This window comes from Malaya genurostris, chromosome 3 (genome assembly GCF_030247185.1).
Source record: "Malaya genurostris strain Urasoe2022 chromosome 3, Malgen_1.1, whole genome shotgun sequence".
NCBI classification, from domain to species: domain Eukaryota; kingdom Metazoa; phylum Arthropoda; class Insecta; order Diptera; family Culicidae; genus Malaya; species Malaya genurostris.
Window position 1 is genome coordinate 12,877,755 of NC_080572.1, and position 26,381 is coordinate 12,904,135.

Genomic DNA, 26,381 nt, shown 5'->3' on the forward strand with positions numbered 1-26,381 from the left:
CATGTTAAATGTAGCTCTCCCTTAGATTGCATTGTAGAATGCTTGGTACTTTCTAAGACATTCGTTACTTTCACTCAGTTTCATACTAATCCCGATCAGATGCACATAACACAATCACAACACAAGTATATCAACAGTTGATATCTATAAAAATTTGTGTTATTTTGAGATATTTCACAAATGAAAACAGATGAAAGTTAAAACTTATGGTAACAATATATTAACAAAATCAGTTATGATGTTTTATTTTCATTTGCAAGACTAAAGTTCATTAATTGGAAAATGAGTTCTTCCGTTACTTTGTATCGAAATATAACGATCAGGATTTCAAAAAACTAAAACAAGAAACCAGATCACTAAATAAATTATTCATTTAATAAAAAAAATCATTCAACAATTTTGGATTGAAACGATGCTAAAAGTTGACTGTGATATAGTTTTTCTGTTTAAAATTTGCTATCTAATTTATTACAACTATTGATATAAATTTCTGCTTTAGGACTTCTGTATTTTTATCAAATTCAATAATAATTGTGATACGAACGCTTCAAAATCTGTTATGATTTTGTTCCCGCTAGAGTCTTTTTTGTTTTGATTTTTGTTATTTTAACAGCTTATAAGCCAAAAATATATCAAAATTGGTTACAAAATATTTCTGAAATAAATTACTCCAGTTGCTATAATTCTGTTATTACCATCTGATCGGGATGCTCCACTCACTCACCAATCATCATTCATTTTCTTCTTTGCGGATGCTAAAAATACATACATTTTTTTGTACCTTCAATATTGTAGATGGAGAGCATTTTTTATCTTGTTTATAAATTTTCTGATATATTCTCATGTGTAACATCGACGAAGATAGAAACAATCAGAGCAGATTACAAAAGTTAGTGTTAGTAGACCAATCATTTCGATATAATTTCTAGGTAATTAAAGAAATAATCGTATGTACCGCTTCAGAGATAAAAGACTATATAAGAAAGGCCAAGTTCGAAGCGACGAAGACATTGAAATTGACACATAAGCTGGTAGGATGACAAAATACCGATACGATAAAGGCGCACGACCCAATGATTGACTGCTTACCTGGTGAGGCACATTTCCTGCCTAAGTGGAAAGTTCTCTGGCGAACTTGCAATAGAAGATACTAATAGGGGAGAGTATTCGGTTACCGGCACCCTTTTATTTTAAGTTCATAACAGTGCACATTATGTGTACATCTATACATCAATGGAAAGCTAAAGTCCCTGGCTAACAACTGATTAAGAAACTAAGTTGATTTATTTGATTGAAAAAAAATTATTATCAATTTAGTAAAGCGATAATTTTTGCCATTTCAGAAAAGGTTTTTCGGTTACCGGCACCCCAAAAAAATTCACTAAAAATGAAACAATATAAGTAAAGTCTGCAGTTATTCAATTCTTCATTGTCTCATGGTGACTTCAGCTTGGCTCTCTTAATCGATGATTTGGATAGTGGCGCCTTTGGCCGGTTTTCCACGTTTTTTCTGCTGTATGAGCAGCTAGATGTTTGGCCAAAACTTTGGTTTGCTTTGTCGCAACAGCAGCCTGCATATCACTAACAATTTTTCACGATTTGTCGAAAAAATGGGGTGCCGGTAACCGAACACCTTGGGGTGCCGGTAACCGAAATCGGTAGACATTTTGAAAATGACAAAACAAATTTTGGTTGCGAAAATTTTGATAGCATTCGGTATTAAATTCACGAAATAGATCGATTTCGCCTCATTAATATTAAATCCTCTCATCTTTCCGATTGATGCTCTTCAATTTATGATACTATAAAAAAGTCAGAAAAAGCTTTTGGGTTGATTTTCACGTAATTAAAATTTGTTTTGAACGATGGTAAAAGTACAAGCGTCTGTTTGCTTCGGTATTCGGCACAAAAAGAACGTGCTGCTATTACACATACATGACATTTGTCGGAATGACGCTATCTACTTTCTGTCAAAAGTTACGGTAGCGTACCGGCAACCGAACACTTTCCCCTATCTTTCGTTGCAAATTTGTTACCGTAAAGGAATCTGTCACTTTATCTCGATGATTCATACAACGTTGCAAGTGTTTATTTGGACACCATAGCCTAGTTCGTCCGGTATGGAAAGTGTGGAGCCTTGTAACACCCACCCTTGGCCAGAGTAGCCCATAAAGGGATAAAAAAATTCTGCTATTTTATTTATAAGTTATTTACTAATGCGTTTTTTGTTAGATTCCTTATACAAATAAGCAATTAATAATTGCGTGGCGGTTAGACGAAAGATGCACAATAAAAATGTCACCTATCAGTATACAGCAGGGGCAGGAGATAATTTAGATTGTTGAATTTTTTGGAGTGCTATCTCGGGGAATGATGTCACCGGCAAAGCAAAGTTTAAACATGTACGATGTTTTGCACATACGGGTAATTTTCTAAGATGTCTTACGTCACAATAAGTGTTGTTCAATTGATGAAAATTGTGCAATTTTCCGGTATAATAAAAAATAGCAAGGTAATCAAACTTTAGCAAGGTAATATGCTTAGGTTTTACAAAGAGTTGGGAGACCGATTACCAAGCGTGTGAATTTAAATTATTTCAAGCCCATATAACTGGCACCGATTTGAAGAACAACATGTGTTCCATGTGTTCTAAATATACCAGCAAATGATTTTATACTAAGACTCAGTTGTTAACTTAATAAATTTCTGATTACTTATTCTGCATACGAGACCAATAGCGTTTTAAGACATCTTTTATTGTTGGGCGGTTCCATTGGAATTGATGATTTTCCGTTAAACTTAAGAAAAGTTTTGCATTAACATTCTTTATGGCAAAAAAAAGTTTCGAGAAGTACCTGGACAAATATCTCAGAAACTGTTGATTCGATTTATTTGGTGTCTCCGGCAATCGGGGCTTCGTGAAAAACTGTACACTGCGAAATAATATTGTTTTGAAAATAAAATTAAAAAATAAACAAGTTTTGTTTAGCTGAGACACTCATAAACAAATATCGTGAAAGTTAATAGCTTCCGGATAATTCTAACGATTTTTTTTTGTTCATATATAACAATTCTGGTTCCAATGTGTTTGCGAAACAACCAGCATTTGTTTGGAGCAACCATATTCTAGTTTAAAACACACATTTTGTTTAACTATACGATATATCGCTTTAAAACAACTTTTTTTTGGTGTGATGAACAATTAATCGCTTTGTTGTTTTAAACAACCGGGATTTTTCTACGTGTAAATAGTATTGCACTGTGGGTTAGACATTCTATTCCCGGATATGAACAAATATAAGTTTAGTGTCTGGGTCGGGCATAGCAGTAAGGTTATGCCAAAACTGTGAAACCAAAGTTTGGAACTTATGGCTCGGAGGATCGAGTGTCACATACTTTTCAGGTCAGCTCATCGAGATAGGCGAATACCAGTATGTAACATTTTCATGTGCTCACTCATCTTAGAGATGGCTTGGCCTATTTCAACGAGCTTAGATTCAAATGAATGGTCTTGCGATCGCATTCAAAGTTCCTTAAGTTTTTTCGAATGTGACTTGCGGCTCCGAAATTATAAGTCGATATGGAATACATGGAAATATGTACACCCTCTTTTCTCTGAGATCAGTCACAAATAAAGATGCTGAGCCGATAGAGACAAATTAAGATTTAAATGAAAGGTCCTCAGACGCCATACACAATTCCTGAATTTTTATTGGATTTTATCGGAGTAAAAACTTCGATTTCAAAAGTATTTTTTCATAAATTACCATGAAAAAGCAGCAAATTCCTTAAAAATTATAAGTTACTTTAATTTGTCGATATTGTTAGCAGATGACCAAAAAATCTTACATCATTTAGGGGTTAGCCTATGTTTGTGCTTAGGGCACATAACCGTTTTTACTTTTCTTTACGTTTCGTCTTAGACTCGCCAGTGCAGAGCCGTTCAAATTGAACTGCTTATTGCAAACTTAAACAGTTCAACTTGAACCGCTAAGCAGACGTAAAGTTAATGCTACTTGCAAAACACTTATTCATTTGGTACCGAAGTACCACGTCTTTCCTGACGTGCCGAACGAAAACGTTGTTTTCGGCATATACTGGCCGATTCAGGTATGGTCATTTAGGGGTTAGCCTATGTTTGTGCTTAGGGCACATAACCGTTTTTACTTTTCTTTACGTTTCGTCTTAGACTCGTCAATTTGAACTGCTCTGCACTGGCGAGTCTAAACGTAATGCTAGTTTATTCGCAAATAGTTGGAGACACTCAAAAGTTGGAGCAATGACGATATCTTGATCAGAAAGTTCCTTCCATTCCTCGACTATGTCTACTATGTCTACTATGACTATGTCTACTATGACTAAGAATAATCTTCACTAGAAGGTTCGACACTAATATTCGCCCGTTACTCCCGAGCCACTGTCTCTGTCCACCATCTTATTGGAACTAACAAGATCTGTTTTGTTTGTTACAAACTTTTTAGTCCCCCTCCCCCCGTCTCTTCACCATCTCGATGTCAACTAATTAGATCTCTGTCGTTTTTAGTCATTTCGTTCCCATACCCCCCTTTTTTACTCCGTTTTCTACAATATTTACGCCTATATATTTTTTCATGCTTTTCCGTAACATCACCATCATCGCCCACGGAAGGCCGCTTCAGTCGATGACCAGCATGCGGGCTACCCGCCGGACCTTCGTGGTTTGGGGGTGTTTTCCGCGGACCCATAAATACATACCAACGTCACCTGGAGAACTCACGGGTTTTATACAATCCACCGGCCACTGCCGATCGCCAGCTAAAGGCTGGATCTGCCAAAATCGACCATTGCGACCCCAATACGACATCACCTAATGATACTATCCTAGTTTTAAGTTAGTCGTTAAATTAAATTAGAAACTGCCCTTGGCATCGTACAGCTTAGCAGTATGCCTGAAAAATTATGTTATTGAATAAAAAAAAATTTATTGTTGAATAAAATTGAATTGCTTTTTAGGAATCAATGGTCAAATTGAAATGAAACACTCTAGTGAAACACCAAACTAGATTGCTACAATAATTTCATTATGAAAACAACTATTGAAGCCAGGATAATTTAAAGGCATTTTTAGAATTCTGCTAGATACAAGAATTACTATTCAATTCAAGTCTTACCGTAGTTTTCCATTTCGGTTTTTTGACGATTGAAAGTATAGTTCTTCTGACGGTGACCAGTTCATCAGAACTCGAGAAAAACAAATGTATCCAGTGGCGAATTATACACGAATCCCAACAAAGCGGAAATTAATCCGCACTTAACCATTCTTCGTCACGAAAGGAAGCGGGCGATTAAGACATCTTTTGGGTGTTAATAATTTCCTACCGAGACGCGTACGGTCACAGAGAAAAGAAAGAAAAAAAACTTCAACAGATATCGCGGATTGTGGGTCTTTGCGGCGAAAAATTCGCCAGATATAAGCGGATTAAATGTGGCAAAGCTGCCGGTCACAGTTCTATCTTTCCGCAGTAAACATACCATGCCAGTGCCTGTCCGAGGCGACCAGCTGTCGACTGACGGTTGGTCGTTGGTTTGCCTTGGCAGTGGTTAATGAGGAACAACATTATCTGGGTGACGTTGGAACCATAAGCCGCGCATCCGAGACCCATTCATTTGTATACAATATTGACGAGGCGTCGCGCCATCGAGGCAAGTGCTAAACGCCGCTTGTGAGCAGTGTTGATTTTATTCTGGTTCATTTGAAAACAGAATTTGTTTCACCTGATGCAATAGCTTCAAAATTAATATAATTTTTAATTGAGAATAATTGTCTGCTTGTACTCGATGAAATTAGAACTCGGTTTTTTGGATCGATCGAAATCGGTTTCTGACCAAAAAACAAATTTTCTGCCACATCGAATAAACATTAATAATAATTAATGATTTGGCAAAAATATTAACCTTCTACTTTTCTTTACGTTCCGTTACGGGATTAACCGCTTTCTGTCTGTGTGGTGAATTACGACGCGACAGTGTGGAATATAGTAAATGACACGCGAGAAACGAAAGTTGTCCGAAGTACGTGATTTTTTTCGCGTTCGTACCGTCGGTAGTATTTTCTAATCTATCTGAGAGATGATTCAGGTGAGCTATAGTACACCAAAGTCAATTCCAAATAGACAAATATCAAAAAGTTTTTAAAAATACTAGTTTTTGTAACGAACTTGATTTTAATGCACTCAGCGAAACTTCAAAGTTTCGATTATTTATTTCTTATGCACGCTGCTATGGTTTTTTCTGGTGTTTCTCTTACTTTTCACCCACAATAGCTAAAATATTGTGTTGTACTATATTTCGTCCTGGACATCTTATGGTCGTGAAAGGGTTAACTGGCAATATAGCCTAAGTTACTGTGCCATCTATCAGCGCCATCTCAAGTGAGGTGACGCCAACCAAAAAGAAGAAGAAGTAACCTTTGCTAGGTTCTGATCAATATTTATATGTGATATCTTCACCTGCTTCACATCACAAAGGGGTGACAATTTACTCTTTGCAGCATTAATTGAGACGGACATGGCCCAGTTGAGCGGCATTCCATTATATTAGAAGGGATTTATTGACTAAAGTGACGACGGAGGCATACTTTACTTTACTCGGATGTCAGAAAAGTTTCGGATACATAATAGTTAGTTAAGTGAGAACAAATAGAAATGATTTCTTCAAACAGTGACCATTTCAATATTGCCATATTTTGATCTGTCAAATAGAGCTGCTGCTTGGCTAAAGCATTTCATTCGCTAATGGATCTGCAAACAGATTCAATATTGCTTGTGAGAACCGCGGATATCTCCAAGAGGGTCACTCTATGAAACGCTAGAAAAAATGGTCAATATTCTTTGCCTCATTGTACAGAAACCGTAAGTGGTACGAAAGACTCCGTTTCAAATACCCTTAGATGTAAGCTTGAAGTTAAAATAAAACAATTGCTTGAAAAAAAATCAAAATGGCGGACGTATTCAGCACCCAGTTCAAAATCATATTCTCGTTCACACGATGTCGTCCGAAACTGAGCTCTTACAAAATATTCAGGAGACTGGTAACATAAAGCAAGAAAAAAAAAGTTTTTGTTACTGCTTCACCTTTTTATAAATTTAAAAATAGGTATAGAATTTGCTCAAACTTTGGGAAATTTTTACGGAAAGTGAAAATACCAACCGATTTAGCTCGACAAACTGAGAAAATGTCTGTGTAGGTGTATGTATGTATTTGTCTTTATATGTGTGCAAAATAAAGTGGCGTGGGTCTCAGACTGGGCTGGCGGCTCAATGCATAGGGCGCTTACAAGCCAGTTGTTGTATGTTCGAGACCCGACCTGGAATGATTCTTAGTGGAAGAATGATCGTAGTACTAGCTATGAGATGGTGCTGTACTTTCATGTCAAAATTTGCAGTTTTTTGACAATATTCGTCACAATCGACCTTGAAAACCAAATATGATTTCAAATTTAGATACCTTGTCGTAATACCATTAAATCTGGGTTTCTAAAATCAAGTGTAAGCAAGAATGTAAAAATAAATTCGTTCTATACGGAGACACTTAAATTATACAGTAACGGTATTTATAATAAAATCACAAAAAATTAAACACAATTAATATTTTACCTCGGAACGCAAGCATCTTAATTGCCACTAGGAACTTTTATTTTCCTTATTGCATTGACGGAGTTATCAAAACCATCCCCCAGTTATCAGGTCTTAGATACTATAGAGGTAACGAGACTGCCAACATTTCGGATTGAATGTTTTGAATTATTGCCAACATTACGAATGAGATGTAGTCACTCTGATTTTAAGCACTCTAGTCGGCATTATTTTTGCGTTGACTGAAGATGTGGGTAACGTATCACTTCTTCTCGGATATGAAGTCTCTTTCAAGACAAATCAGAGACAATTGTTTGTTGATTTATGGCTTGTATATCCGTCGGTAACGTTGATGCGTGATTTTGTTTTTATGAGATCGTTATTGTTTAGCACACTTCAGTAATGTAAATTCCATCACGTGCTATTGTTTCCAACGAACTTGATTCATGAGTGAAGCTCAATTGCTTGCAGATATAATAAGAATTGTAGAAATGAAAACACTACTCTTAGTGTCCGAAATAGATCAAGCGTCCATGTAACTAAACTTTATTTATAACAAATGTTTGTTTTGTTTGTCGGTTGTGTTATAGAGTTCATCATAGATTCATTGAACTATCAAACAAAACACTCATGGGCGATAGCATGATTTCTTAATTCTGTATTATTTTTTTTTTTACTTTTCTGTTTCGACTGATCAGTGCATAGCAGTTCATGTTGAGCTGCCAGACCACTCAGCAGTTCAACATAAACCGCTAAGCAGACGGAAATTATCTCGACCCTTTAAAGCCTCCTGTGCCTTATAAAGACTTTATGGCGTTTTGTCTGATATTAGGGAATAATTCTCGAAAACTAAAAAGTCATCAACCCAATGCCGGAAGTTTAACTTTTTTAAAGAAAACAAATCAATGGAATTGAAATTTGAATTAAACTTTAAATATCGAGAATAATCAACTTGAAAATATCGAGAAGTCCGAATTACCACCAGATTAGGTTATATAAAACAAGTGGGACATTTGACTTTACATGGTGAATTGTAGTTGTAGTGCCCATAGAGTAGACAATTTTCAACTATATTGAATTCGGATCCGTAACCAGCACCCCGTAACCGTTGAAGTATCTATCCAAACAGAACGTAAGGTTATTATCTAAGTACTCTACAGCGGGCACAAGCGAATGCTTAAAAACAGATTCATCTATAAATCACTTCACCGTGTGTTGAAATTCTACGGTGGCAATTCAATGTATATCAAAGTTAATGCTCTACGTCAGTTGTCGTATTCTGCTGGTGATGAAGGCAATAAAAATCACCGGACCAAAAAAATGTTTTTGACTTCAGCAGTCTCAGTGAGAATCCGCCGTATGAAACGTTTTGGAAACAATCCGTGAAAGTGTAAACCACAGATGACATTGATCCAGAACGCTATCGCATTTTGAAGAAGTAATTTATGTGACAGGTATGCTGATATCCAGTTTACAAAACAATGTTTATTGGACACCAAATTGTTCCATCGGTTTTCCACTAGTAAAATAATGTACTCTCACAAATTCACTATTTTCACAGTCGCTATTTTCACAAAGGTGTATCAAACGTTACAATACAGATAGTAGAATTAAACGGTATAACAACAGTACTATTAGTGACAATATTCTACTAAAAGCTCAAACGGAAATCTAGTGAAAATAATGTAATTTTGATGCGTTCGGTCAAGGAAAAAGTGCGTGCAGCGGAAATGCGGAGCGAAGAGAATGTGACGGCCTAAGATCGAGTGTCCTGGCAATCTACAATTCGTTCGGTCAGGTTTCGGAGATTCCATATGCACCATTATAGTAAAATAAAAAAGATTGAAACAGGAGGCTCCATCGTGCAAATTTAAAAATAGAATTTAAACCAGAATAAGTATATCCGTACCATTTAAGAACGCATTGCATTTCTTTCGTGGAATATGACCTTTCTGTTTTAACACACTTCGCAGCCAATTCATTGCATGACTGGTACTATGATCTCAATGACAGAATCATTTTTGATGGAACACGATTGACGGCTTCGAAATATTATTTTTTTTGTTGATGCATATCGAAAAAATGACTTAATGAAATGAAACTAGGACCATAATTAGGTTAATGCTGGTTAAATTGTGAAACAATAACAAACCAAGCTATTATAATTATTTGAAACATTATTTCGCCATTTCAATAATCAAGTAATGCCTGAGTGATGATAGCAAAATGAACTGTTACTATTATATCAATTTTATATTGCTTTTATTCAGGAATATATGTCGAGTTTTTCATTTACTTTTACTAACGCTATCGATTCTGTTATTTTATTATTGATTTTTTTTAAATTCCGCTGTTTCCTATTTCCAAGGGAACCGTAAATGTTATTTTATTCGAAATATTTTCCATCGCTTTCTGTATACTATCACTTTCTTTCTGGTAATTAGTGAAAACCTTGCCAGTAGTATTGCCTGCCTTTTGTGTTGAACCACAAGATGAGAGATTTTCATTTTGAAGCCCCGTTCCGAAAGTGCATAGCGTAACGAGGCAAAGAGATGGTAGTCAGATGTGGTCATTTGCAGATGTGGAATTCTACACTAAACATATTTCAGGTGTGAAGTCCAGTATGCTCTTGATAGGGTGACCCCTGATTCCTGTTGTTTCCTGCAGAGCATGATAACCCTATCCACTCTCACCATCCTCTGCACGATGAGATCGCTGACTTCAATATTCAATTAGTGCTTCAAGAAAGTTGTAGTGTTTTCCACTTTAGTAACTGATGAGTGCTATCGATACACACTGCACAAGAGAGCATCAATCAGCACAAGTTTCGGTTCCGGGAACTTCTCTGTTCCATGTTATGGCGTCGATGATTAGGTTGATACTTGATTCAATTATTTTCTTGCTTGTAAAACAACTCTTCGTCGACAGCCTATACTGATTGGAGTTTGATGGTGCTTGCACGACTGGAATTTGATTGTGATAATTGTTTTATTCTTGATATAAATTGGCAAAGTTTTAGTTTTCAGCATGTACAATATCAATGCTGTATGGTGGGACTATTCAAAATATTCTCATTACTCATTGTTACTTTGACCTCGTTGGTTTGTGATCCTCTTACAATGAAACAAGTTTAAAATAATGTTTTCGTTCGGCCCGTCAGCAAAGACATGGCCCTCCCGATCAGATGATAATAACAGAATTATAACAACTGGAGTAATTTATTTCAGAAATATTTTGTAGCAAATTTTGAAATATTTTTGGCTGGTATGCTGTTAAAATAACAAAAATCATAACAAAAACGACTCTAGCGGGAATAAAATCGTAACAGATTTTGAAACGTTTGTATCACAATTATTATTGAATTTGATATAACTACAGAAGTCTGAAAGCAGAAATTTATAACAATAGTTGTAATAAATTAGATAGAAAATATAACACAGAAAAACTGTATTACAGTCAACTTTTAGCATCGTTCCTATCCAAAATTGTGGAATGATATTTTTTATTAAATGAATTATTTAGTGATCTGGTTTCTTCTTTTAGGTTTTTGAAATTCTGATCATTATATTTCGATATAAAGGAGAACTCATTTTTCCAATTAATGAACGTTATCACGAGTATTACAAATGGAAATAAAACATCATAACCGATTTTGTTATTATATTGTTATCATAAGTTTTAACTTGCAACTGTTTTCATTTGCTAAATATCTCAAAATAACTCGGTTCAAATTGAACTATTTAAGTTTGCAATAAGCAGTTCAATTTGAACTGCTCTGCACTGACAAGTCTAAGACGAAAGTAAAGAAATGTAAGTTTTACTAAATAAAAATAAATCTTCAATAAGTTCAATAATTTCAGAGGAAATTAAACGTATAAGACATATTCCACATTAACACTCAGAAGTTTTTTGGTTTGTGCAAAAAGCACATATTTAATTGTACTGCTAGGCGGAGATAGCAGTTCAATTTGAACTGTTTTAAGCACGGTGAAACGTTAGAAATAAAATATGTGTTTTTTGCACAAACCAAAATTTTTTACATAAATAATAATTTATAAATTCTTAGGACCCATGTTTTTGAGTTTGCCAATGATCTTGAGACAAAACTTGTGTTATTCTCATATTTGTGTGAGATTACAATAGGACTTACAAAAATGGAAAAGTTGTCGACTTTGATCTTATTCTTTGAGAGCTGAAACTGGTTTCTGAGGATCAGTGTAGAATCTTAAAAAGATTTAGAATATAATTTGATTTGTTCAGTGATCTATGTTTAATTTCTTTTTTTCTCAACTATTAATAGAATCACAAGAACGTTGATATTTAGTAGATAAAACGTGCTTAATCCACCTAGCAGTGAGATGATACCTTTTTTATCAATCCGCATGTGTTTTTTGCAAGAATATTCATCGATGTTTCAGTTTTTATGACATTCTAATGTCCGTCGTTTTAAGTGGCAAATTGAGATTTTAATCACTCATTGCTCTGTAATGTCGAAACTGCAAATCGGATCGAATTTGAATCTAAAACTGTAACAATCGATTAAACATTCCATGATATGTCGAAGTAATTTCCACTTTAGAGCTTAGGGTCATTTAAGGTACTTCCAGAGCCGGTATTCAGGAACCAGCATAACCCAAACCGATTCGTATGGCCATATGACGAATAAATTGCAATATTTTTGAGTCCAACTTCTAAATCGGATTGAATTTTAAAAATTCATCATCCTACAATTCCAGAATCGGAAGTCAGAATTGGATAAAATTGGATTTATTTTAATTTGAACTTTTGTTTCTGAAATTCGATTTGGCTTTTTTTTTGAGAAAACGATTGAGCATTGAGAAACGATTCGATACTGGAAACGGAATTCGAAATTCGGTGTAGCCGAAGTCAGACAAATTCACCTGAGTAGCTGTATAGTTTACATTTGTTTCAAAATGTTTGAAAATCAATGCAGACATCTTTGAGGAATCGCAGTGCGAATTAAATTTTTTGGTGCCTTCCGAAACGAAAACTGAATACAACCTAAAACGAAATAAGTTTATTTGGTTATCGACTATCCAAATCTGCTAACCCGATAAACCTGATTAATTTATGTGAAATAGACATTTTTATACTAATCATCCTGTATCTCCGAAACCGGAGTTGGATCTGACTGAAAAACAAAATGTTTTATAGAATCTTAAAACTTTTCATTTGAATTTTAGATCGGTTCAGCCATCTACGAGAAAAATGAGTTACACAGTTTTAATTTCGTTTCACATATCATCCTGTAGTTCCGGAACCAAAGGTCGGAACCAAACATAATTCAGGAACCTTGTTTGAGAGTATACGACTTTTCATATGAATCTGAGTTCGTAGAAAACGGTTGAGTCATCTCCGAAAAAAATTAAGTGAAATTATTTGTCACACACGCATTTGCTGATCTCGACAAACTGATTCGAATGGTATATGGAAGTTATGTTCTTCCTGCATTTATTGCTGTAAGTATTTTAAATCAATATAATTATGGAATTGCTTTCAACTCGAAAATTCTGCCATCATCTGTTTGGCATATGGCATATTCGAACAATTATGTTGCCAAAAATGAACCGGGCTAAAATCGGTCCGTGGCAAAATACCATGCTGTACACAGTCTTTTGGGTACTTAGAAACAAATGTATGTAACAGAATAAAAAATCGTGTTTTATGTTGCTCTTAAGCATTTCTTTGCCAGACAGCGCTCAAAACTTCTACTGCTGGAATAGGGGAAAAAGTCGCTTACATAAAAATTTCGATATCTCCGTTAAAAATGGACGGATTTTAACAATCTATGGCTTGTTGGATAGGTATTACCGTGCGGAATCTAAGTCTGGAAAAAAGGTCTGTTTTCAAGGGCAAATGTGATAGATACTGTCAAAAAACTGAAAATTTTAACATAAAACTTCGTATAACTCAAAAAGTAAACATCCGGTCTCGAATCCATTCAATAGCGTTCAGGGTGACGGGGAGACCTTTCATTTGCGACTAGTTTGATCAAAATCGGTCCAGCCATCTCTGAGACCTCGACCTCTTAGTTGACAACACACATACAGCCGCACACACACACACGGACATTTGCTCAGTTCGTCGAGCTGAATCGATTGGTATATGACATTCGGCCCTCCGGGCCTCGGAAAATTTTTCTAAAGTTCGAGCGAATTCTATATCTATTTTTTATATATTTGAATTTAGTTAGAGCTTTTAGAACTGATAGCCGATAGTCGATAACTAGTCGGTGGTAATCGTAAACACAATTTAAACATTTCGAAAAACATCCGAAATTATGAAAAAGAAATAGTTTCGTTTCATGATACCCATCATGATCTGAAAACTGTTTGAAGTTTTGTATCCCAAGGTTCCTGGATAACTAGAACTAATAAGGATCAATGAATAGTTAAAATATTATGATAGATTCCACCCTACATTCCTAATATTAAGCAATTATGAAACACAATCAATTTCCAGCCTAGTAAGCATCATAAAACTCCAATCAGTAGGGGCTATTGATTAAGTGTTGTTTTTACCTTTTTTTATATATATAAAAAATAGGTATAGAATTCGCTCAAACTTTCGAAAAATTTTCCGAGGCCCGGAGGGCCGAATGTCATATACCAATCGATTCAGCTCGACGAACTGAGCAAATGTCTGTGTGTGTGTGTATGTGTGTGTGTCTGTATGTGTGTTGTCAACTAAGAGGTCGAGATCTCAGAGATGGCAGGACCGATTTTGATCAAACTAGTCCCCCGCAAATGAAAGGTCTCCCCGTCACCCAAAACGCTTTTGAATGGTTTTGAGATCGGATGTTTACTTTTTGAGTTATACGAAGTTTTATGTCAAAATTTTCAGTTTTTTGACAGCATCTGTCACAATTGACCTTGAAAACAGAATATGTTTTTAGACTTAGATTCCGCACGGTAATAGCTATCCAACAAGCCATGGATTGTTGAAATCCGTCCATTTTTAACGGAGATATCGAAATTTTTGTGTAAATGACTTTTCCCCCCTATTCCAGTAGTAGGAGTTTTGAGCGCTGTATGACAAAGAAATGCTTGGGAGCAACGGAAAACACGATTTTTTATACTGTTACATACAATTGTTTCTAAGTACCAAAAAGACTGTGTACATGATCCTTTTTCACGACATTTAGCCTCGGACCAATTTTAGCACGGCTCGTTTTTGGCAACATAATCGTTCGAATATGACAAATATAAACCAGATGATGGCAGAATTGTTTTTAATTATATTGTTTTAAACTACTTACAGCAATAAATGCTGGAAGAACATAACACCCATATACCATTCGAATCAGTTCGTCGAGATCAGCAAATGCGTGTTTGACAAATAATTTCACTCAATTTTCTCGGAAAATTTCTTTTCTTCAAATTCAGATTCATACGAAAAGTCGTATGCTCCCAAACAAAATTCCTGAATTATGTTTGGTTCCGACCTCTGGTTCCGGAACTACAGGATGATATGTGAAACGAAATCAAAATTGTGTAACTCATTCTTCTCGTAGATGGCTGACCCTATCTAAGATTTAAATGAAATCTAAGAATCATCTAAGATTCAAATGAAAAGTTTCAAGATTTTATAAAACATCTTGCTCTTTAGTCAGATCCAACTTCCGGTTTCGGGGATACAGGGTGATTGGTATAAAAATGTATATTCCACATAAATTAATCAGGTTTATCGGGTTAGCAGATTTGGATAGTCGATGAAAAAATATTAACTTTTTCAGTTTTAGTGGTATTTAGTTTTCGATTCAGAAGGCACCTAAAAATTTAATTCGTGCTATGATTTCTCAAAGATGTCTTCACTGATTTTCAAATATTTTGAAACAAATGTAAACTATACAGCTATTCAGGTGAATTTATCTAACTTCGGCCATACCGATTTTAGAATTCCGGTTCCAGTATAAAATCGTTTCTCAAAGCTCAATCGTTTTCTCAAAAAAAGCCTAATCAAAAGAAACAAAAATTCAAACTAAAATAAACTTATATACAAAATTAATTCATTTCATCCAATTATGACTTCCGGTTCTCGAATTACATGATGATGAATTTTTAAAATTCAAACCGATATAGAAGATGACAATCCCGAAAAGCTTCAAAGTTGAACTCAAAACTGTTGTAATTTATTTGTCATATGGCCATACGAATCGGTTTGGGTTATGCTGGTTCCTGAACACCGGCTCTGGAAGTACCTTAAATTACCGTAAACTCTAAAGTGGAACTTACATATCATGGCATGTTTAATCGATTATCACACTTTTAGATTCAAATTCGATCCGATTTGCAGTTTCGACATTACAGAGTAATGAGTGATTAAAATCTCAAATTGTCGCTTAAAACGACGGTCATTAAAATAATGTCATGAAAACTTAAGCACCGAAGAATATTCATGCAAAAAACACATGCGGATTGATAAAAAAAAGTATCATCTCACTGCTAGGTGGATTAAACACGTTTTTTTTAGTATAACCTACAGTGTGAAACAATAATCATCGAGTACGCAATGTGTATGTGTGTGTATGTAACGTTTTTTTGCACTAACTTTTCTCGGGAATGGCTGAACCGATTTTCACAATCTTAGATTCAAATGAGACGTCTTGTTGTCACATACAAAATTCCTGAATATTTTTGGATCCGACTTCCGGTTCCGGAATTATAGGGCGATTAGTGTAAACATAAAAATTACTCATTTTGCTCAGAGATGGCCTGACCAATTTTTACAAACTTCAGTTCAAATGAAATGACTTATAGTCCAATACAAAACTTCTGAATTTCATCTGGATCCGACTTCCGATTCCGGACTGATAGAGTAAAGTATGTCAAAAACTGTATACCGTCACTTAGAGTAGATGACCAAATAAACCGATTCCGGAGGCACCGGAAATAGTGATCATATTTTCCCAAATGGTTTTCATTTATCTTTGACGATGGTTTGACCGATCTTCACAAACTTACGTTCAAATGAAAAATGCGGGGGCCCACACGGAATTCCTGAATTTCGGATCACTTAAAACGGCTAAAAAACAAAAAAAAGTCTAAATCGGTCTCAAAACTACTTCAATATCAAGATTTTATCGGAAAACGGTCAAACAAACCGGTTTCGGTTATTCTTCCAAGAATCGAAGAAAATTATTCTGAAGAATACGACAGTGTCGAAGTCGGTTCGTGAAAAATTACTGGGACCGTTTTGAGTCTATGGCTACAATCTTCGGTCGTTAATCGAAAACCGGGAACTGCTATGATAGTATGATTGATATATTAGGCATCATTACACCAGGTGGATTAAAACAGGTTTTTTAATCTATATTTAGGTTTTCATCATCGGCTGCCAATCTTTAATCATAACTGTGGAATGGATAAACATTCACAAATTATAACTTGATACAAACGTATATTTTCCGTTTCATTATGACTGATGTGCACCGGATCAAATCAAATATTCGTTACTGAGAACTTGTTTGAAAACCATCGGTAAGTCGCACAAGCTTCGTCTCTTACGCCTTTTAAGTTACATAGCAGTTATAAAGTACATTGCTATACCTTTAACTTGTTCCATGAATATGTTTCATATAAGTTACTGTCATTGCAGTGTGATAACGTGTGCTATTTAGTCAACCTGAAATTGAGTGAACACGATTCAACCGGTGAATATATATAACTTATAAGTACTTCCCACACCCCCTTTTCCAAAATATTTACTTGTCTTTCATTCTCTTCCGTAACATCACCATCACCGCCCACGGAAGATCGCTACAGTCGATGACCAGCATGCGGGCCACTCGTTGGGTCTTCGTAGTCTAGGGGTGTTTCCCGCGGACCCACACGGACCGAATGATGCACCCAACACAGATATTTACCAACGTCATCTGGAAGACTCTCATGCTATATTCAATTAACTGGCCACTGCCGATCGCCAGCTGAAAGCTGGATTTTCGGAGTGCGCGACCCCAAAACGACATTACTTAATGATACTATTCTAATTTTCTAGTCAGAAAATACCCTTGGCATCTTGGCATCTTAGAGCTTAAGCAGTGTGCCTTAAAATTATATTATATTAAAATTATATTATATTATAAAAACTCACGCGTGAGTAGATATAACTCACGTTTTGCTATGTGTTTGCATACAATGCATGCATCGTTGTAGCCGTCGGTTCTGTAAAATTTTGTAAAATATCGATTTTGGGACTTTTCCGTTCCATTGCCACAAAGTCGACAACAATTTTACCTTCTCTTATATATATATATATATATATATATATATATATATATATATATATATATATATATATATATATATATATATATATATATATATATATATATATATATATATATATATATATATATATAGATATATAGATATAAAAAAGGTATAGAATTCGCTCAAACTTTAGAAAAATTTTCCGAGGCCCGGAGGGCCGAGTGTCATATACCAATCAATTCAGCTCGACGAACTGAGCAAATGTCCGTGTGTGTGTCTGTATGTGTGTCATCAACTAAGAGGTCGAGATCTCAGAGATGGCTGGACCGATTTTGATCAAACGCAAATGAAAGGTCTCCCCGTCACCCAGAACGCTATTGAATGGTTTTGAGATCGGATGTTTACTTTTCGAGTTATACGAAGTTTTATGTCAAAATTTTCAGTTTTTTGACAATGTCTGTCACAATTGACCTTGAAAACAGAATATTATTTTAGACTTAGATTTCGCAATAGCTATCTAACAAGCCATAGATTGTCAAAATCCGTCCATTTTTAACGAAGATATCGATATTATTGTGTAAGCGACTTTTCACCATATTCCAGTAGTAAGAGTTTTGAGCGCTGAATGACAAAGTAATGTCTGGAACCAACGTGGAACACGATTTTTTATACAATTGTTTCTAATGACCAAAAAGACTGTGTACAGCACATTTTTTCATGAAAATTTAACTTGGACCGATTTTAGCACGGTTTGTTTTTGGCAACATAATTGTTCGAATGTGACATATGTAAACTAGATAATGGCAGCTTTTTCGAGTTGAAAGCAATTCCATAATTATATGGATTTAAACTACTTACAGTAATAAATGGTGGAAGAACATAACTCTCATATATCATTCGACTCAGTTCGTCGAGATCAGCAAATGCATGTGTGATAAATAATTTCACTCAATTTTCTCGGAGATGACTCAACCGTGTTCTACAAACTCTGATTCATATGAAAAGTCGTATCCTCCCAAGCAAGGTTCCTGAATTACGTTTGGATCCGAATTCTGGTTCCGGAACTACAGGGTAACATGTGAAACGAAATTGAAATAGTATTACTCATTTTTCTCGTAGATGGCTTAACCGATGTAAGATTCAAATGAAAACTAGGAACCATAAAAGATTAAAATGAAAGGTCTTAAGTCTATAAAAGTCAGATCCAACTACACTGATGTCTACACTGAATTTCAAACAGTTTGAATCAAATGTAAACTATACAGCTCCTGAGGTGGATTTAACTGACTTCGGCTACACCGATTTTAAAATTCCGGTTCCAGTATAGAATCGTTTCTCAAAGCTCAATCGTTTTCTCAAAAAAGGCCAAATCGAATTTCAAAAACATAAATTCAAATTAAAGGATTTATGGTCCCATACAAAATTAATAAATTTTATTCTATTCTGGAATTACAGGGTGATGAGTTTTTAAAATTCATAGCGATATATTAGATGACAATCCAAAAAAGCTTCAAAGTTGGACTTCAAAACTACTGCAAATTTTCGTCATGGCCATACGAATCGTTTTCGGTTATGCTGGTTCCGGTTCTGGTAGTATCGTAAATAACCGTAAACTCTAAAGTGGAACTTACCACATCTCATGGAATGTTAAATCGATTGTCACACGTTTAGAATCAAATTCGATCCGATGCGCAGTTTCGACATTACAGAGTAATGAGTGATAAAAATATTAAATTGCCGCTTGAAATGACGGTCATTAAAATAATGACATAAGAGCTAAAACACCGAAGAATATTCATGCAAAAAACATGCGGATGATAAAAAAAGGTATCATCTCACTTCTAGGTAGATTAAGTTCTTTTTTTTTCGAGATAACACTAGATCTAGACGTTTCGTGCATTTCTAAGATAAAAAAAGAAAATCGCATAACATTGAAAATTCGCATATAAAAATCGTATAACTTTGAAAAATTGCATAAATAGTCGCATAAAAACCGTATGAACCGGATTGATTGCATTGATATGTGAATGAACATTCGGAAATTTAAGTTGCATTGAATAGAAAATTATAACTTACTAGCTGACCCGTCGAACTTCATCTCTCCCAAAAATTATTTGATTAAAGGCTATAGCAAGATAAGCATGTGAAATCTGCCCCCAAAGGGAATTCATATTGTTATACCACATTCGAAAGGTCATAGACTGGAAACAATTTTCTCAAAGTTTCAACCCTTTAACTGCCATATTGACGGAGCTAGGGTGGTTCTATTGATTTTTATTTTATTTGATTTTTGAAGAAACTGCTTCTCCGAAAAATTTGAAAAAAATCAGGCATGTTTAAGGCATTATGGGGAAGCTTCACAATTTTTTTCAAAATTTTTGAAGATGTATTTCTTTCATTAAAAAATACTAGAAAATTTTTAAACATATTTTTTCCCTCTTCCAATTTTTGCACCACCCTGGATTTTTTAGTGATAAATAAAGAATTTTTGGACATGTTAAAATGGTATGTTTTCATATTTTTTAAAAATGTGGACGACCAAAATATTTAATTTTTTCTAAAAAATCAATAACAGTCGACCATGCGTTCCCATCAAATTCTGAGAGAAGGAAACGCATGGTGCTTTATCTTAGCAGTTTCTAGTAGTAGTCGACCATGCGTTCCCATAAAGTTCTCTTTAAAGGGAAACGCAAGGTGCTTTGTTCTAGTAGTTCATGATGCAACTCAAGCGCAGGGCTTAGAAATCAAAGTAACGAAAAGAAGGAAATGAGTATCAACCTTTGCATAATACATACACGATCATACTTCGGGTACAACCTAGAAAGCTACAAAGTAAGAACTTACTGGTATGTGGTTTATATATGAATGGTAGTAATATATGAACGTTGCGAGTATCACACATATGCAGTTCGGTTACGGCAGTCAAGAACTAGAGCGGGTGACTGTATAAAATTCGATGATTCGATAGTGTTTCATGAAATGGTCAAATCGTTTTGCACTGTTGGGTCTCGTACAACGCGGTTTTCTTTTTGCCAGCTCTGTACATTTCACTAAATACATAGCGAGTTGAAACAGCAGTGAATTTAATGTTTTCTTTTTTATATTGGTGTCAATCAAATGTGGCCACTGATGAAGGTTGGAATCGATTTCTTAGAATTGTTTTTCCATAAATACGTTTATTTCTTAAGGCAATTTACATAAGTTGTTCTTCGCCGTAGCATCAGTTTTACATAGAATTCTTATCCTAATATAATACTAATATAGTCACATCAATTTGAGTGTAATAAAGCATATTCCTCTTATTTTTTAAATATCATATTTGTTGATTCTAGCAACACACCGTTTTCATTTGGCAACTGATACACCTATACGTTGAATTTGTTACAGATTACCACTACCCGTGTAAAATAAGAGGAATAAAGTTTTAGTTTGAGTTGATACCTTCACCAGAAGACACGCCTTTGAGTTATGTTCTTCGACGGAGCATATTTTAGCATACGAATCTGTTCCGGCAGTCATGAATTGTGGAGATGTGAGGACTACAAGAAAGCTAATCTTTCAGATCGCTACACAACGTTACGACGAACAGGAGCCTGTTTCAATTGTCTCCAAAAGGGACATAGAACAACAGAATGTACATCTGAGCATTCGTGCAAAAGATGCGGTAAGCGTCATCACACTACATTGCATAATGATGAAGATCGATCGAAGAATCACGAAGAACGCCCTACTACATCATCAAACAAGGCAACACAGCAAATGACTATAGTCGAAGAAACCGTCGTTGCTCCAACCCATGAAGAATCAAAGAAACCTGATAGTTCATCGACATTCTGTACACAAATCCAAGCAACTAATCAGCAAATGTTGTTGTCTACCGCCGTAATATTAGTCCAAGGTAAGGAAGGTAACACGTATCCTTGTCGCGTGTTGCTAGATTCTGGATCACAAACGAATTTCATATCAGAGCAATTTACTCAACTGCTGTCCTTGAAGAAAGAATCAGCTAATGTGTCAGTTAGTGGACTTAATGATATTCGTACTCGGATTCGATTCAAAATTCAGACCACGATAAGATCACGAATCAGCAATTACGCTGTTTGTCTTGAATTGCTTGTGGTACCTAAAATTACTGGAAATTTACCGCTTACGAAAGTAGATGTCTTATCACTCACGCTGCCTGCTGGCGCTGAGCTGGCTGATCCATACTACAATGTACCTGGAAGAGTAGACATGTTGTTAGGAGCTGAAATCTTCTATGATATGCTGATGTTGGGGCGTTTGCGACTGCCCAATAGTACGGCGCTTCTTCAAGAAACCCAGTTCGGTTGGGTACTAAGCGGACCTGTCCCAAATGAAAACCGGAAGTCAGTCAGCTCATTTTGCACTACCATAGATGAGGACATCGGGGAAATAGTGAATCGTTTCTGGCAAATTGAATCGTACTGTGAATCACAAAACGAAATCAGTTCGACGGAAGCAGAATGTATTCAGCATTTTCAAGAAACACACGAACGTACAGTCGAAGGACGGTATGTGGTTCGTTTACCATTCAACGAGTTAAAACCGCAACTTGGTGATTCTAGAAACATGGCGATTAAACGCTTTCAGGGCCTTGAGCAAAGGCTTGACAAGAATCCAGAAATGAAACATCAATATACAGAATTTCTACGCGAATATGAGTCCCTAGGCCACATGAAAGAAATTACATTGGACGTAACCGAAGATCCACGAACAGTGTATTATTTACCTCATCACTACGTGCTGAAACCGAGTAGTTCAACCACGAAACTACGTGTGGTTTTCGATGGTTCTGCCGCATCCGATTCCGGTGTTTCTATTAATCAAACACAGATGATAGGTCCTTGCGTTCAAAACGATTTAGTATCGATTTTACTGAACTTCCGGTCATACAAATATGCCTTCACCGCCGATATCCCAAAAATGTATCGGCAAGTCGGAGTAAACAAAGATGACGTACGATATCAGAGGATTGTTTGGAGAGAAAACTTGAATCAGTCACTTCGAACATTCGATCTACAAACCGTTACATACGGTTTAAAATCATCACCGTTTTTAGCCACTATGGTGCTTTGCCAGCTGGCCGACGACGAAGAAGAAAATTTTCCCATGGCAGCAAATGTTGTTAAACGATCCTCCTATATGGATGATGTGCTAACCGGCGCGAATACGTTGGAAGGTGCTATCGAGCTGAAGAACCAAGTAGCTGGTTTATTAGCAAAGGGATGTTTTGATATACACAAATTCTGTTCAAATTCGGAAGAATTATTGTCTGAAATACCTGAAGAAAAGCGGGAAGACGGCGTGAACATCGGAAATTCGAATTTTAACGTGTTGATGAAGACTCTAGGAGTTGCTTGGGATCCCCAGGACGATATGTTTACATTTCTTGTGCCAGTCGACATACCTTGGACAAGTTATCTAACGAAAAGAAAAATACTTAGCCAGATTGCGAAAATATTTGATCCACTGGGATTTCTGGGCCCTGTAATCACTTCCGCCAAAATAATCATGCGTGAGTTGTGGTCTCTTGACTTGCAGTGGGACCAACCGGTACCCACAGAGATGGAACAGTTGTGGGGTGAGTTCCACAGACAGCTATGCAGCTTGAACGACGTGAGAATTCCAAGGTGGATTTTCTGCGAAGAAGTCTGCGAATACGAATTGCACGGTTTCGCAGACGCATCTGACTTGGCATATGGTGCATGCATCTATTCCAGGTTGTTGCGCAGGGATGGAACAGTGAATATGAGGCTGTTGTGTAGTAAATCCAGAATACTACCTAAGAAAAAGGAGAAACAAAAACAGATAACCACACCGCGAGCGGAGCTGTTGGCTGCAGTTTTAGTGTCTAAACTGGCGGTGAAATTATTGGCAGCTCTAGATACGAAATTTCAGCATGTAGTACTTTGGAGTGATTCTCAGATAGTTCTGTGTTGGATTAGCAAATCACTTGACGCTCTCCCAGTGTATGTGGGGAATCGTGTTCGAGAGATCCAGCAGCTTACTGGTAGTTTCATTTGGCGGTATATCCCATCGAAGGAAAATCCTGCCGATTTGATATCACGAGGGGTGCCACCACAGGACTTAGCGCAGTGTCAGATTTGGTGGTATGGACCCCCAGCTCTTCAATCAACTCATCCAGCGATTCAACCACCTGAACCAATTGCTGACGAAGATGTACCGGAAATAAAGCGTATTGTTTTGCTAACTTCACCAATTCAACCCAGGTTAGCAATTTTCAACAGAGTTAGCCGATTGCTAGTCATACAACGGGCAATGGCTTATGTGATACGTTTTTGTGACTATATACGAGCTGGGAGGAAGCAGCTAACTAAGGGACTTCCCAATTGCGATGAGATGATGCGAGCTTCTAAATTGATCGTTCGTCTTGTTCAAAAGGAGTCATTCGAGCTAGAATTGAAGGCGATAAAGTCAAATAAGGAGATACCTAACACGATTCGAAATTTAAACCCCATCATTGAGGATGGTGTAATGCGCGTTGGAGGTCGATTGAAGCATGCAGCTATACCTTATGAACAAAAACATCAGGTCTTACTTCCAGAAAAGCATCCCTACACGATTTGTTTGATCAGACATCTTCATCGCAGCAACTTGCACGTGGGACAACGAGGTCTTTTGGCGCTTGTTCGACAGCAGTATTGGCCACTCAGGGTGAAAAATACAATCCGAAAGTTGATCCATAGCTGTATACCTTGTTTCCGGATGAAGCCGTCCAAATCTACCCAGTTGATGGGTAACTTGCCAGATTACCGTGTACAACCCTCACCAGTTTTTCATCATACCGGGGTTGACTTCGCAGGACCATTTCAAATTCGTTCCAATTTGAAGCTGAGGAACGCAGCGGTCACGAAAGGTTATGTTTGTGTTTTCGTTTGCATGGCCACTCGTGCTCTTCATTTGGAAGCCGTGTCTGATTTGACGTCGGAAGCCTTTATGGGTGCGTTGCAGCGATTCGTGAGTCGTCGTGGCCTCGTTCGAAGATTATACTCAGACAACGCAACTAATTTCGAAGGCGCATTTAATGAAATGAGACGACTTGCTCAATTATTCCAAGATGAACAGCACCAACGACTTCTGAACGAGTATTGTACGCAAAATAACATTGACTGGTCTTTTATTCCACCCCGCAGTCCGCATTTCGGGGGGATTTGGGAGGCGGGTGTCAAATCCACGAAATTCCACTTGAAGTCGGTGTTAGCTGAACACAAACTTTCGTATGAAGAATTATCTACCGTCCTAGCTCAAATAGAAGCTATTTTAAATTCTCGACCTCTTACTCCAGTATCGAACGATCCCAACGACTACAGTGCAATAACTCCTGCTCACTTCCTCATTGGTCGAGAACTACACGCCATTCCCGAGCCATCCTATAGCCATATACCTGCAGGAAGACTGTCACGCTGGCAGTTTGTACAAGATTTGAAACAAAAATTTTGGAAACGATGGGTTAATGATTATTTACACGAACTGCAAACACGACAGAAGGACTTCAAGGTGACAAAGTTTCGGGTCGGCGCTTTGGTTTTACTTGTGGACGAAAATACTTCATCTCTTCGATGGGCACTTGGCCGCATCACAGAACTATGCCCAGGACCAGATGGCCACACTCGCGTAGTTCGATTGAAAACGCAGAATGGTACGACGACAAGAGCTGTTAAAAAAGTTTGTTTGTTGCCACTGGATAACGAAGAACCTTGAAATCAACCATTTCAACCCCCCGGAAGATGTTGATTCTAGCAACACACCGTTTTCATTTGGCAACTGATACACCTATACGTTGAATTTGTTACAGATTACCACTACCCGTGTAAAATAAGAGGAATAAAGTTTTAGTTTGAGTTGATACCTTCACCAGAAGACACGCCTTTGAGTTATGTTCTTCGACGGAGCATATTTTAGCATACAGTCCATTAAGATTCGCTAGACAATATTATTTAAACCAAACGATGAACTGCTATAAATTTTAAAATAAGCTGAAATTTTTATACATTTTGTGGTTGATTTCATAACCCACTTGGAGTTTTTTTTCATCAGCACATCATTTTTAATAAAATTTTGCTATTGGATGAACTAATGGATGCAGTAGGAGTCAGAACTAAGACTCAAAAGGGTCAATTATTAAATTGAAACTTCAATTGTCTTTATGAAATGATTAAGAAGTTTCCTTTCTTACATGAAACGAAAAAATTTCTGAAAATTATTTAAATTTAAATTTTTATTTAAAAGGAAATGGGATAAAAATGTTATAAAAATACATTGCTGTTTCAATGCACACATTTTCTCTCTGATTCTTTTCGTTTATTCTATAGAATTATCATCGTCACTTGGTAGCTGTTCTGATTTAAGCATTTCTGACAATATTTTCGCCGGTCTCACAATTCTGGATAAAAACCTAGCATAAGGAAAGGTAGTGAATAATGGCGGCCTCGTGTGAACAGCAACCAACAGTTCTATTGCCAATAACGCATTCACAGCAACGACGCTGGATTCC

The 26,381-nt window shown here is 36.4% G+C and overlaps 2 protein-coding genes across 8 annotated transcripts in view; both read left to right on the forward strand.

Annotated features, from left to right (window-relative positions):
* Positions 1–25,740, forward strand: part of LOC131434987 (uncharacterized) — a 29,686-nt gene extending 3,946 nt beyond the window's left edge. For 2 of the 3 annotated variants that reach the window (XM_058602382.1, XM_058602383.1), the window contains exon 2: positions 21,233–25,740. In XM_058602382.1, the coding sequence (XP_058458365.1) occupies positions 21,314–25,588 (4,275 nt within the window). In that variant the 5' untranslated portion in view covers positions 21,233–21,313 and the 3' untranslated portion in view covers positions 25,589–25,740. Of the gene's footprint in view, positions 1–4,648; positions 4,977–21,232 lie in introns of those variants that run through there. The other variant, XR_009230419.1, reaches the window with a different exon arrangement.
* LOC131434988 (cAMP-dependent protein kinase catalytic subunit PRKX) overlaps positions 1–26,381 on the forward strand; it is a 138,173-nt gene that overhangs the window by 100,085 nt on the left and 11,707 nt on the right. The gene's annotated exons all lie outside the window — the stretch shown is intronic.